Source organism: Pongo abelii, chromosome 9, assembly GCF_028885655.2.
Source record: "Pongo abelii isolate AG06213 chromosome 9, NHGRI_mPonAbe1-v2.0_pri, whole genome shotgun sequence".
Taxonomy (NCBI): Eukaryota; Metazoa; Chordata; class Mammalia; order Primates; family Hominidae; genus Pongo; species Pongo abelii.
In genome coordinates, this window is record NC_071994.2 from 123,466,686 (window position 1) to 123,479,529 (window position 12,844).

A 12,844-nucleotide genomic window follows, 5' to 3' on the forward strand; every position below is an offset into this window, starting at 1 on the left:
GGCAGCCAGGAAAGGGCTGACTGAGGCAGAGGCTGGGGCTGGGCTCTGTCGAAGGTGCAGTTAGAAAGATCCAGCTCAGGCCCAATGCTGGCCTCAAAGTCAAAAAAGTTGATTGGAAGCAGAGTTGCTGTTATGTTGTCTTTAAATTAAATATATGTTGCTATTATCCATGATTCTAAACTTTTAAGTGCAAAATGGACAATGAATGTGTGTGTACTGCCCCCCAACATGGGTGAAGGCTGGGTATGGGGAGATGTCCCTTGGGCAAGGGCAGGGGGTATTCAGCATTAGAGATATCAGAGCAGAGAATAATAGCTCTGTATACTGACTCTGGTGTCCTCTACCCATCCCCTCCCCAGACACAGTTACCTTATCCTGGTTCCCAAGACACCTTTCACTGTGTCACCCTGACATGAACCCCACCTCCACCAAAAGCCTCCCGGCAATGATGCCCTCAGATGTACCTTGACATATGATTTAAAACAGGCCTGGAAGTCCTTCCTAGCCTCTCCCTTGCTCCCATCTGCTTTTATGGGGAATCTGAGTTTGGATCCATTCTCTTTGATCACCCCGAGGCAAGGAGCTGACCCTCTCCTGTACCCCCACGCTCTGGGCCCTATGGCCCGTCTGCCAGAAGGAAAGGGCTAGAAGGGACTTGTTCCTTGGTGGCCTTCCAGGACGCCTCACTCTCCGCCCTTCTCCTAGCCCTGACAACTCAATCCAGCTGACAGGACAGGAAATGGGAGTGAGCCCAGGGTCTACAGCCCAGAAGGTCCCTTTTCCCTGCTGAGGTGGGGATGGGGCTCGGGCCCACTCCGCGCAGTACCCTCTCCAGGGCTGTGCACCATTTCCACCCACTGTGTCTGGAAAGGAGGCTTGACTCTTAGAGCTTTCTGTCCTTGAAACAAAAGAAGCTGATTATATGTTCAAATAGAAGTGAAGCCTGGGGCACTAGTGACTCCCTAGAGGTGCAGCCAAAGGGGTTAGATGTCACTCCAGGAGGTCCCGGAGGACCTGGGGAGGGGTCAGATTTGATGACAGTTTCAAAACCACAGCATCCCAGAGTAAGGCTTCTGCTACTCTGAAAAAAGTCCTCCAGCTGTTGAGAGAGGTGGGGTAAGGGAGGTAGTGATGGATGATTTGCATTTAATTTGCATTTCATTTACATATAGTTCTTTTGATGTCCAAAGGCACAGAAATTTCCTGTCCTGGCTTCTTTTTCCCTTTCTTTCTTCTGTTCCTTTCTAACCTCCAGGCAAACCCCTATCTCTCTCTCTCTTCCCCACAGCTTTTCCTCTCCTAAGCTAAACAGGGACATGGAGTATCAGGCTCAGGGGGATTGACACTTTTCCCCTCTACCTCACTCCAGCACAGAGGTCAAAAAGCTGGTTTCATGGAGTCTCCAAGAACTGCAAAGGAGGAAGGGATAAAGGAGTTCTCTACATTCCCATTCTAGCTCATCTAACTGAAATGATCAGCGAGTAAGTCTGAGAGAGAAGGAATAGAGATTGCTCACCATTCCCCCTCACCCCCATGCGCACGTGGGACTTAGAGGGCACCCCAGCCTTCTAAGCCTCAGGGCACATGAAGGAGAGGCAGGGAAGAGTAGAAAGGTCTCTGCTGAGCCATATATTTGTTCTGTTCTCTGGGGTAAGTCCCCCTCCTTGTGGGCCTCAGGTCCCTCAAATGAGGGGTTCAATGATATCTAGGTTCTTTCTACCTCATTATCTGATAAGAGAAGGGGAAGCTCAGATTCAGAAACTGGAGGGCAGGACTAAAATCCTGGCTTTGGGGTCGGCAGCCCTGGGTCTAAATACCAACTCTGTAGTCTACTAGCTGCGTTTACTTCTCTGAACCTCAGTTTTCTCATCTGTAACGCAGGGCTAATAATTGTACCTTCCATCTAAAGTGGCACTGACTAAAATCAGATGGTGTATGTTCAGCATGGAGCACAGTTCTTGGCACGTAGGAAGCACTCAATCTATATTCATTGAGTGAATGAGTAAATGAATGAATGCGAAGGAGTATCTGCTATCCTCTCCCCACCTAGCCCCTTCTGCCCCGTTCATCCTCCTACTTCCACACTCCAAGTTTGGAACCCAAAGCTGTGCCTCCAACTGTGAACCTCCAAGGTCCTATCTGTGCCTCAGTTCCCACCCCAATCCCCACAAGAACTCCATCTCCCCATTCCCCTCAGCACCCCAGAATCCTACGCTGCTGGAGACAGAAGGCCCTTTGAAATTATCAAATACGGGCCTCTCTGACTTTTGGAAAACTAAAGCCCAGAGAAGAAATGTGACTTTGCACATGGAAAAGGGCAACAGGCCCCAGATAAGGTGGTCAGAGAATGAGACCCTCGGTGCACATGGCCATGCAAATAATATACAAATAGAGATATGGAAATCACAAGCACACAGGGGTATATAAGCTGTGTGCAGGCATTTTTCCAGAATGGTGGCTGGTGAGTGCAGTTGTAGGTAAGAAATGGACTTCAGGGAAGGAGCCAAACCTGAAGTTGGGGAGGAGAAGAAAAGGCCGGAAGGGGGTGGGAGTTGGGGGAGGGTTGAATAGGAGGGAAGGAAGGAACAGAGGCTGAGAGTATCCTGAGAGGGACTCCCCTTGGGCCTCCAGTAAGCCCTTGCTGGTCTCTTTCCTCACCCAGAAGAAACAAGAAAAAGTGCCGGGCTTGGTGGCTCACGCCTGTAATCCCAGCACTTTGGGAGGCCGAGGCAGGAGGATCACCTGAGGTCAGGAGTTTGAGACCAGCCTGACCAACATGGAGAAACCCCGTCTCTGCTAAAAATACAAAATTAGCCGGGCGTGGTGGCGCATGCCTGTAATCCCAGCTACTCGGGAGGCTGAGACAGGAGAATCGCTTGAACCCAGGAGGCGGAGACTGCCATGAGCCGAGATGGTGCCATTGCACTCCAGCCTGGGCAACAAGGTAGAAACTCCATCTCAAAAAAAAAAAAAAAAGAAAAAGAAAAAGAAACAAGAAGTTTCTCTCCTCCCTTCTTTTCGGGAGCGTGGGGAAGGGAGGTCCATGTGACTGGGGAGGTTGGTGTATGTGGACCTGAAAAAGCACTTAAGTGCTTCCTGTTCCTCTGGGGCCACTGTAGCAACCACAGAACACTTTCTGATACCTGTTGTGTGCCTAGCCCTGTTCTAGTTGCTGGGGTGGGGGCAATAGAATGAAGCAATTTATCAGTTACCAACCAGGAGATAAGCTAAGAAAAGGCCTTCAGAACCTGCCACGAAGGCTGTTAAGAACATGGAACTTAGGCTGGGCGCGGTGGCTCACACATGTCATCCCAGCACTTTGGGAGGCTGAGGCGGGTGGATCACAAGGTCAGGAGATCGAGACCATCCTGGCCAACATGGTGAAACCCTGTCTCTCCTAGAAACACAAAAATTAGCTGGGTGTAGTGGCATGCACTTATAGTCTCAGCCACTCGGGAGGCTGAGGAGAATCGCTTGAACCCAGGAGGTGGAGGTTGCAGTGAGCCGAGATTGCGCCACTGCACTCCAGCCTGGCAACAGAGCAAGACTGTCTGAAAAAAAAAAGAACACGGAACTTAAACTCACTAAGCCTCATTTTCCCCATCTATGAAATGGCAATAATCATAGTACAATGTACAGGTTTTGAGGACTAAAGAACTAAAGGCACGAAAGATGCCTTTCAAGTATTGGTCACCCCAGTGCTTGGTACACAGTGAAGGCACATGAAATGCTGGGTGTTATCGTGGGCATGACTGGAGTGCACGGTGGGATGGGCGTGCCACGGGGAAAGGACACTGTAAACAAGGTGTAGAGGCAGGAAAGCCCAAAACCTGTTCTGTGCTCAGGAAGTAGCCCATGGGACTAAGGAGAAGACATGTTCATGAGGAGTCCTGTCTGGGAAGGAAAGCGAGGCCCTGCCCTCCTGTCTGCACACAGCTTTCTGGGCTTCCATGCAGGCCATCCCGTGGTGACAGAACCACTTACTGGGACTTGAAGAGAGGAAGAGAAAGGGTGAGCCTATGATGGGTGCTGCAAAGAGCACTGGAGTGGGAGTCCAGAGACCTGATTCCAGCCAGGCTCTGTCACTAGGGAAGTGTGCACCTTTGAGCAAGCCACTTCCTAGCTCTGGAAGGTGGCTGTCACTAAAAGCCTGGGCACTGGTAACTTTCACATCCATCCTCTGGTAGAGCCTCACAGCAACCTGGGACCTGGGGCAGGAGACTGGGAGGGGCAAGCAGGAAGCAGTTGTGTGCACCTGGAAACTCTGCTAATAATAAGCTGCACCCCGTCTAAATCCCACAATGCTGTGAGGATGCCATGGGGGATAGGTGAGCTTGGTCACCTGCTCAGCCCCGTAGAGAACCCGATTAGCACCTGTCCTGTTTTACCGATGAGTTAAATGAGCTCAGGGAGGTGAAGAACCTTGTCCCAGCCACACTGCTGGTAAGCGGTTGAGAGGTGAGATTCCAAAACTGAATTCTTTCCAGCAGACCCCCGCGACTTCTCCAAACACTCCAACTCCTTGCAGCGCTTACACTTCGGAATCTGTCCAGAAGGCAGCTCGGGCTCAGGCTGGAGAACCTGCCAGGGCTTCCTAAAAAGGGCGAGCAGGACCAGGAGTTGGCGCCACTCCGGGAGCGGTAGGGAGGTGCTGCCAGGCCGGGTTGGAGCAGGCAGGTGTTCCGCGGGATCGAGACCCGCCCCGGCAGCACCCCCCGGCCCCCTCCCCAGGCCCCCAGCTCCATGTATGCAAATCGCTGCTTTGCATGGGCCCGGGGCCAGGCGCGGGGCTCTGCCAGGGGGCGTGGCCGGCGGCCCCCGCCCCGCGCCGCGTGCTCACCTGGGGAGTGTGGCAATCCTGGCGGCGCCGAGTGTTGCCCGGGCCGGAGCAGCGGAGCGCGCGACAGTGGCGGCGACGGCTCCGGCAGCGGCTCCCGCGGAGGCGGCGGCCGGGGGCTGGAGGAAGGAGACCCTGGCTTCGCAGGGGGCCCGGCTGGGGCAGAGGCGAGGGGCCTGGGGGGGCGCCGGCTTTGGCCCCGCCTGGGGCAGGATGGTGAATCTGGCGTCCATGCACACAGGTGAGGGGCGGAGGGATTGAGCTCTGACAGGTGTCACTGCGTGTGGGTAGGGGTGAAGGAGAGGGACAACGTTCTGGTTGGGGAGGGGGGCTTGTTTCCCAGCGGCCAGGAGAGGGCGGTGTGGATAGCGGGTTGTCCTGGGGTGGGCGCCGGTCAGTATTTGGGGACTAAAGGGAGGGGATCTGGGATAAGAAACCCTGGAAAAGAATGAGGGTGAGGGCTGGTGGAGGGCAGGAGGGCTTCGAAGCCCCCGGTCTGGGGAGTGGCAGTTGTATGGGACGTGGGTGTGCTGAACTGTCATAGTCTCAGGAGGTTGCAGGAATGGGTGGTTCACTCACTCAGGGGTGTGGACCTGGGAGTGCATAAGTGAGGGAAGTGTGTAGGTCCACACGCCGTGTGCTGGTGTCCGGGCATATGTGTGAAATGGAGGCAAAGCGGACATTTAGGTGGTTGGGGGGCTTAGGAGAAGTGGGTGAGGTGGGGCAATTACAGAGGTGCCCCTGGGGCAGGGGCCATGCCCCCATGTGTTTGAGAGGGGATGGTGACAGACACATCCTCTGGGTTCCATGTCCCATGCCTTCCTTCCCTAAGGGGTGGAAACCTAGGAGATGCAAATGCTTTGCCGGGAGTCAGGCTTCCCTGCATGAATGAATGAGAGGTGGGCATGGAGGGAACCCAGCCCCTCCATTCACCTTGCTGTTCCTCCTTCCACAGCTGGGCTAAGGCAGGAGCTGCCAGGCAGCCAGGTTGGGCTTGGCTTGGGGCTTCGTGTTAGGGTGGGCCTTCTGGAGGTCACAGGGCCTGAGCAAAGAACAGGTTAAGAAAGCAGTACCTGACCTGGCCATTTCTAACTTAGCAACTTACTCTCAAAGTGGGCAGGACCCAGTGATCTTTCTTTAGGATTTCAGGGCTGTTGATGGGAATGTTGTTACCTGGTCTCCTTTCTGGGCTAGTAGGGAGGAGGCAATGTTCCAGACCCACCCCAAGAAGCAGAGCAGGCCTGAGGCCTACCCAGCCTGAAAACAAGCGTCAGTGAGTGCCTGGAGGGAGGGGACCTGGAGTGCCCAGTTCCCCAGATGCTGTTTCCTGGCAGGGCTGAGTGAGAGGCAGGCTGGCAGTGAGATGCTGGCGCTGAGTGGCTCCCCAGGACGTGCCAGAAGGGCTAGGTGAGGCGGAAGAAACCATCCAACTGGGTGTCATCCAGAGTCTGAGGAAGGCCTGTTTCTAGAATGGGCATACCTGGGGCAGATCCCCGGGTAGGTGCTCTCCCCTTCACTGCCCGCAGAGAAGGCCAGGGTTTGAATGGGAGCAAGGCTTTTCAGAAAGGTGGGCTTAGCAGTGGATGGGAAGTTTTTTAGCACCAAGATCACAGACTTCCTGGGAGTTTTCTACCTCCTTGTCTACTGGAGGCTCCCATTCTGTGGAAGTGGGAGGGGGTGGGACAGTTGGGACCCAGCAGGGAGGCAGCCTGGGGCCTCAGAGGATTTAGCAGAGAGCAGAGAGCACCAGAGGATGAGGTTGAGGCATAGGGCTTGGCCTCTATGCCTTCCCCAGAAGTGAGCTCCTGGCTGATGCTTCTCAGAAGCCCAGATGCCTTCTCCACCCTGTCCCTTTGAGCAGGGATTCCCGACACATGGGGGGAGACTGAGCTAAACCCCAGGTGGGGTGACTCCTCAGGGCAGGGTCTCCATGTACCTGGGGGTAGATTCCCCAATTCATCTCTCTCCATTTGCCTGCTCCCTCCCCAGCCCATTCCCCACTCAGGGCTACCTGGCCTCCCTGTGCAGTTTCTGGGTCTTGGCCCCTCTGTAGTGTCTGAGGGTTCCCCTTCAGTGGCACCTCCAGAGGTCTCTGAGTTTAGGACTTTCTGTCCCCTCTCTCTGACTGGGTCTCTATTAGAGGGCTCTCTTTGCTGGGTCCTCCTGGTGGCCTTTACTGTTCAAGATCTTCTTTGTAGGGTCTTCCAGTGCATACCCTGCTGTGGGATCTGTGAAGGAGGATCGCTCTTCCCTGTATGGAATATCTCATTATGGGTCCCTCTCTAGGGTCCCTTAGTCCAGGATCCTCTTTGGGAAATGTGGTCTCTTTTGAGTCCCATTTTCCCCCGCCAAGGTAATCCTGTATCCTACTGATCTTGATAAATAGTACTTCTCCTGTGAATTCCCAGGGCTGGGTCCTTGGGGTCTCCTCCTTAATTGACTTACTGGAGGAGTTTGGATGGTGGAAGGAGGAGGAACAGGAGCACACAAACTAGTGCATAGGCTTGCTCCCGGGTCCCCCACTCCAAGGACTCCACTCGCATTGAGGCCAGCTGGAGTTAGCCCCATTGTCTTGCTCTGATAACGTGGGTACAAGCCATGATTCAGGTCTGCCTGGAGCCTTTGCACCTTATACTTTATAGAGCATCTCTCACCTGGAAGCACAAAGACCTGAGCAGGCAGAAGGTCACCAGACACAGGGGCTCTGCAGCAAGGAGGGGCTCCCTGCTCCCTGACTAAAAACAGGCAGAGAAGTAGACCCTAGGCGGCCAGCTAGGGAGGCAGATAAGAGACAAAGGAAAACAGTGGGAAGCCAGCTGGCGGGGGCACACCTGGTTTGCCCCAGGTGTCTCTTTCTCTGCCCTTCTCCTCACTGTGAGCTTTTCCCCACCAAGGTTGGGAAAGAGGGGCTGAGTCTCACAGACAGGTGCCAGTTGGAGCTCAGGAATAGCATTTGGGTTGGAAGGCCTGATGATGGGACTGAGAAGAAATGAGAGAAGTCTCCTCTGGCGGAGAGTTAGAGCCTTGGCTGCCTCAGAAGTGGGGCCAGTGGGTCCTTTGAAGTCTCCCAGTGGAAGCGCTGCCATCAGCAGGTATGTGAGAGAGGAGCCAGAGGGAGCTCCCGTCCTTCCAAGAACATGAAGATGGACACTAGGAGAGAGGCCTGTGGCTTCTGCTTTCCCAGAGTAGCCTGGTCCCAGGAGGTCCAGGACCCTCAGCCTGCAGCCTGCGGGGAGTGCTGCCTCTCGAGCTTTCCTCCCTGGGGTTCACAGATGTCTAAGGAGGGGCTGCTCCTGGTCAAGCCAACACTAACTTCAGGGTGTGATGGTGCTGAGTGGGGCAGCCGAGGGTCTGCAGCTGGTGTCTGGGCTCTTACACAGAGCAGCTAAGCCTCCCCAGGGAAGGGAGTGATGGCAAGGAGCCTACTCAGTCTCTGGCTGAGATAACACAGAGGAGCCTGGCCCCACCCCACACCTCTCTCACTCACCCCTGGCAAGTGCTGTCCGACAGGTGAAGGGTTACAGCGTCTCAAGGAGTTTCGGTGTTGGCCCATTTTTAGGCTGAGACCCAAAAGCTCGTCCCACCCATCAGCCTCAGCCTCCTACCCAACAGGAACAGGTTCTCAGTGTCTTAGCATCCTATGAGACTCAAGAAGAGGCTTGATAGGTCATCTCACCCTGCCCCTCCAATCCTGAAGTTCCACCTTGTTGCTCCCATAATGGATACATCAAATGAGTAGACATCATGGCAGATGAGGAGGGGAGGGGGTTGATGCCGTTAAAAGTTATTTTTAGACATGATTAAGACTAAATGTTAGGCTAACTTAAAGGATGAATGAGAGCTTCTGTGTGTATTTGATGAAGGTGATGTGGAGAATGGGTGTTGGAGGAGAATTTGGGTTCCAGGCATGCGATTACAGTTTAGCTAAAGAATTACTTTCTTAAATGTCAGGAGTTTGAAATCAGTTGATTCAGAGACTCTGGTCATCATCCCAGCGTCACTGCCTCTTAACTTTTTCCTGCCCTCATGAACACTTCTTCTATGAAGTCAGAATTTGGAGAATCCTAATGGTTTCCCAGATAAAGGACAAATTACAATGGTGCTGAGACAGAAAACCAAAGCTATTCCTTGTAATGGGCAAGGGGTTAATGGAGGGGCATGAGAAGAAGGCAGGAAGGGAATGGGACTAGCACCTAAGCCTACGTGTCTGTTTAATTAGTTCGTTTATTAGGTGCTTACTTTGTGCCTGGGACTCCTTTCCTGGCAGTTTTCATTCAGTATTTCATTTAATCCTCACAAAAACCCTGGGAAGTGTGTATCATTATTCTCATTTTTAGGTGAGAAAATTCACATTCGAATATGTGGCTAGGGTCCCCCAGCTAGTTAGTGATGACACTGAGATTAATCCGTGTTTGTCTGATGCCAAATCCCATGCTCTGAATCGTGGTGCTGATGAAGCAAATTGAAACCACCAGTGGGGAAGAACTTCCTCTGCACCTTTCCAGCAGTCTCTGACTCAGGGCCTCTTCTCAGCACTGTTGAAGAATCCCCACGGTGAAGTATGAGCTGAGCAGATCTGCATTAGGCAATGCCCAGCTCCAGAGGGGATAGTACTTAATGGATGGGACAGGGGAGCCCGTTTCTCCATTGGAACAGAAGGCCAGTGGCAGCAGAGGCCCTTTGCAAATGTGTCTGGGTGGTCCATAGTAGTTATTCTGCATATTCATGCATGGCAAACTATACAAAGAGTTTGAGACTGCAGCAGGACGGATCCAGGTTAGGCTCAAGAAATGCCTCCCTAAACGCTGTGCACTAGGAGGTGGGGGGGTGGGGTAAGGTTGCAGGTCTTCCTTAGAGCTCTGTGACCAGCCACAAAGTGCAGTGTAGATTGTCTGGGGAGGGTTCCATGGAGCTCTAAGTGTTTACCTTGGAGTCTTCCCTCAATTTGGCTGGTCTTGAAAATTCCTTAACCCACAGTGACTCCTTACTTTCTCCCCTACTTCTGGGGTATTCTAGGCTCTAAATCTCTGGATCCCCCATCTATGTCTTGTTTGGCATCCAAGCTGCTACACTCCAGAGGTGTACACCTCGGCCGGAGCCGCACACGTTAGTCCTCACACACACAAAAAAGAAAAAGTAGGTTTTCTCCCCTCTTTCCCTGGGGCACAGGTCTACCCTTTTTCCTCATCCTGATCATCTCCAGACCTGGGCGTCCAGACTGCCAACTGCCTGATTACCTGATGCAAATTAAGACTGCCTGCTTGACTGGGATTGGCTGGGGAGCCAAGTATGCAAATTGCCTCACCAAGACTTTATCTGGTTCAAAAGAGTTAAAGTGCTGCCCCAGAGAAGGGGGGGTGTGGGGGTCAACATGATTTGAATAAAATATTCTTCTGTCTTTAAGGCTTCAGTCTTTGGGTGGTTTAATAAGGAGAGGAGCAGAGAGAGAGTGAGTTGGTTCAAAGTTGCCTCTTTTCTTCCCCCTGCTGACCCCAAGAGGAGACTTAGGGGCCTCCCACATAGGTGGTGGCAGCTGTCTGTTAAGGGTAAATGTTTAATTTATTGAAATGAAGCAGGGCAGACAGGCCGGACCAGCAGGACTTGGGGGCTGAGCCAGGGGCCTGGTGTAGGTATCCTCTTTCTGTGGGGCACTGACCTGCTGCCATCCCTTTCTCACTGAGCCAGTTGAAGGAGTAGGAGAGAAGGTAAGGATCCCCAAAGGACAGGATCTCCAAGGAGGACAACACAGGAGCTAGGGCTTGATCCCCAGACAGTGGGCTGACCTCTGAGACCAGACAGAGAACCCAGGCAGGACCTGGGAAGAAAGGTGAGAAGGGTGAGCCTTGGTTTAAGGGCACTTTTACCTTCCAGGATGGGGTTATTAAGGGAAACAGAGCTGGGGAGGCAGGCGGGGAGGGATAATTCTTTCACTATTTAAAAATAAAATAAATTCCTCAGATCCCAAAGGAAACGAGTGTTGGAAATGGGAAGTGTCCCCTCCACCCCCTTGTTAAATTTTTACCAACTGAGTCCTGGTGATAGAAGCAAGTGGCCATGAATGATGCAAAAGGTGAGAGACCCTGCAGTGGCACCGGGGAAAGGGGAAGAGAAAGGCAAGGAGAGGAGGCGAGCATGGGAGGAGGGGATCCGTGCCCTCAAGCTTATGAATATTCTAATGGTTGTATGTTCGGGAATCAGGAATTTGAAAGTCTGATGGTTGTTGTAATTACACATTCATCTTTGCTATTTAGTTAAAGCCACATATGTCACAGCAAGAAAAATTGTGACCTGTTATTAAAATCAGTTGTGTTTTCCCTGCAGATATCAAGATGAGTGGGGATGTAGCCGATTCCACGGATGCTCACAGCACTCTCAGCCAGGTGGAGCCAGGTAAGGGTCTTCTCTTCTAGGGGTGGAGGGGGTGGGGGGAAGAGAGTTGTTGGGAATTGTTGAACAACTGATGTCTCTTCTTGCTTGGTCTTTCAGCCAACCAGACACCAAAGCTAGGTCTTAGGAACTAAGGGAATTCCCTGAGGACATGGGATATGATTCTGGAGACTTTGAACAGTAGATATTGGTCCACGGTGGAACAAAATCTCTGGAATTAGGCTAGGAAGAGACCAGATACTTAAAAACAGAACAAAACCAAAAAAGTTCAGGAGCAGCTGTGTTCCCAGCTGCTGTGACTGGCAGAGGCAGAACCTGTCTTTCTTAGATGGGGACCAGGGTCTTTTAGCCCCAGATACCTTGATAGTCCTACTCAAGGCACTAACCAAAGAGGCCTGTGTACAAATGTTTCTCTTCCAAATAACGTGCATGTGGGTGGCAAATAGGCTCAGAGAGGAAGGCTTGGTGCCTGGAGATGACTTTGCTTTGTAAAGAAGAGAAAGGATGTCAGTAGTCCCAGCTAGTCAGCAGGCCAGGGAGTTTGAGGCTGGACCTAGGCTCCTTGAGCCTAGGAGTTTGAGGCTAGACCGTCTCAAAAAAAGATGAGAGGAACAAAGAAGAATTAAAAAAGAAAGTTTCATAGCTCTCTATTTTTACCTCCATAGTTCAAGCCTTGCTTTGAAAGCTCCATATAATTAAAAAGAACTTAAAGATGAGTATAAATTGTAACACCACCAAATAACTTTAATAGCATTCCAACCAGACCTCAATTAGTCTTTCATCTGGATCATTAGAGACACAGAAATTAGAAGTGGAAGAGAATCAATGTCCCCCAGAGCTAAAATCTTTTTCAAATCTTGTAGAGCAGTCTAGTTCCGTTCTTGAAGCTATGAGATTCTTGTCAGGGGCGAGATAATTGGGGGTCTTGGCGGGGAGGTCACCCACAGTATGCATTTGCCGTAAACTTTTCTGCTCCCCAGTTTAATACTGAAACAGTGTTTCCTTGCACAGGTAGCAATACACATCAAACTACAATCTTTCTATTTTGCTTTGCATATGTACAGAGGCAGCTAGACTAAGGAGAATGTGGGCCGGTCACACTCATGTTTCAATAGATTATTTAGCAGAGTATCTTTTACTAAGGGTCTGTGGAGAGGGGCACCTCTTCTTCCCAGTTGAGAAGAAGATTCCCTTTTATCTCAAAAACCTGAGCAAGACTTTAAACTCAGTTCAGCTAGAGAGTGATAGATATAGTCCCCACACTGACACCCTTCCCTAGAGAAAAATCAGCCCAGGAGCCATGATCCAGAGAAGCTGGATTGCCCTTTTCTGGAAGCAGGCTGGCTGGAGCCAACTCTGTTTACCCGGGGCCCATTGCCCAGGTGTGTGGGGACACAGCTAAGAGAGTGTCCACATGAGAAGAAGACCATGCCTAACCAGCTTGCACTGGTGTTCTGTTACTGAGACCAAGTCAGGGTAACAGTGTTAGGAGTGAGAATGAGCCACATAGAACCCTGAAAGAGGAGCCAGGAAAGGGAGGGAGTTCAGATCCTGGTGGGGGTTAGGAAGGTTAGTGTGTTACAGTCAATATGAGCAAATTCTGGCTTCCTGTCTGGGAGC

At 51.9% G+C, this 12,844-nt stretch overlaps 1 protein-coding gene across 1 annotated transcript in view; it reads left to right on the plus strand.

Annotated features, from left to right (window-relative positions):
* The first annotated feature begins 11,158 nt into the window (after positions 1–11,158).
* Positions 11,159–12,844, plus strand: part of POU2F3 (POU class 2 homeobox 3) — a 73,999-nt gene continuing 72,313 nt past the window's right edge. Inside the window, exon 1 of the mRNA XM_024255398.2 lies at positions 11,159–11,227. Within this exon, the coding sequence (XP_024111166.2) occupies positions 11,167–11,227 (61 nt within the window). The 5' untranslated portion in view covers positions 11,159–11,166. The remainder of the gene's footprint in view (positions 11,228–12,844) is intronic.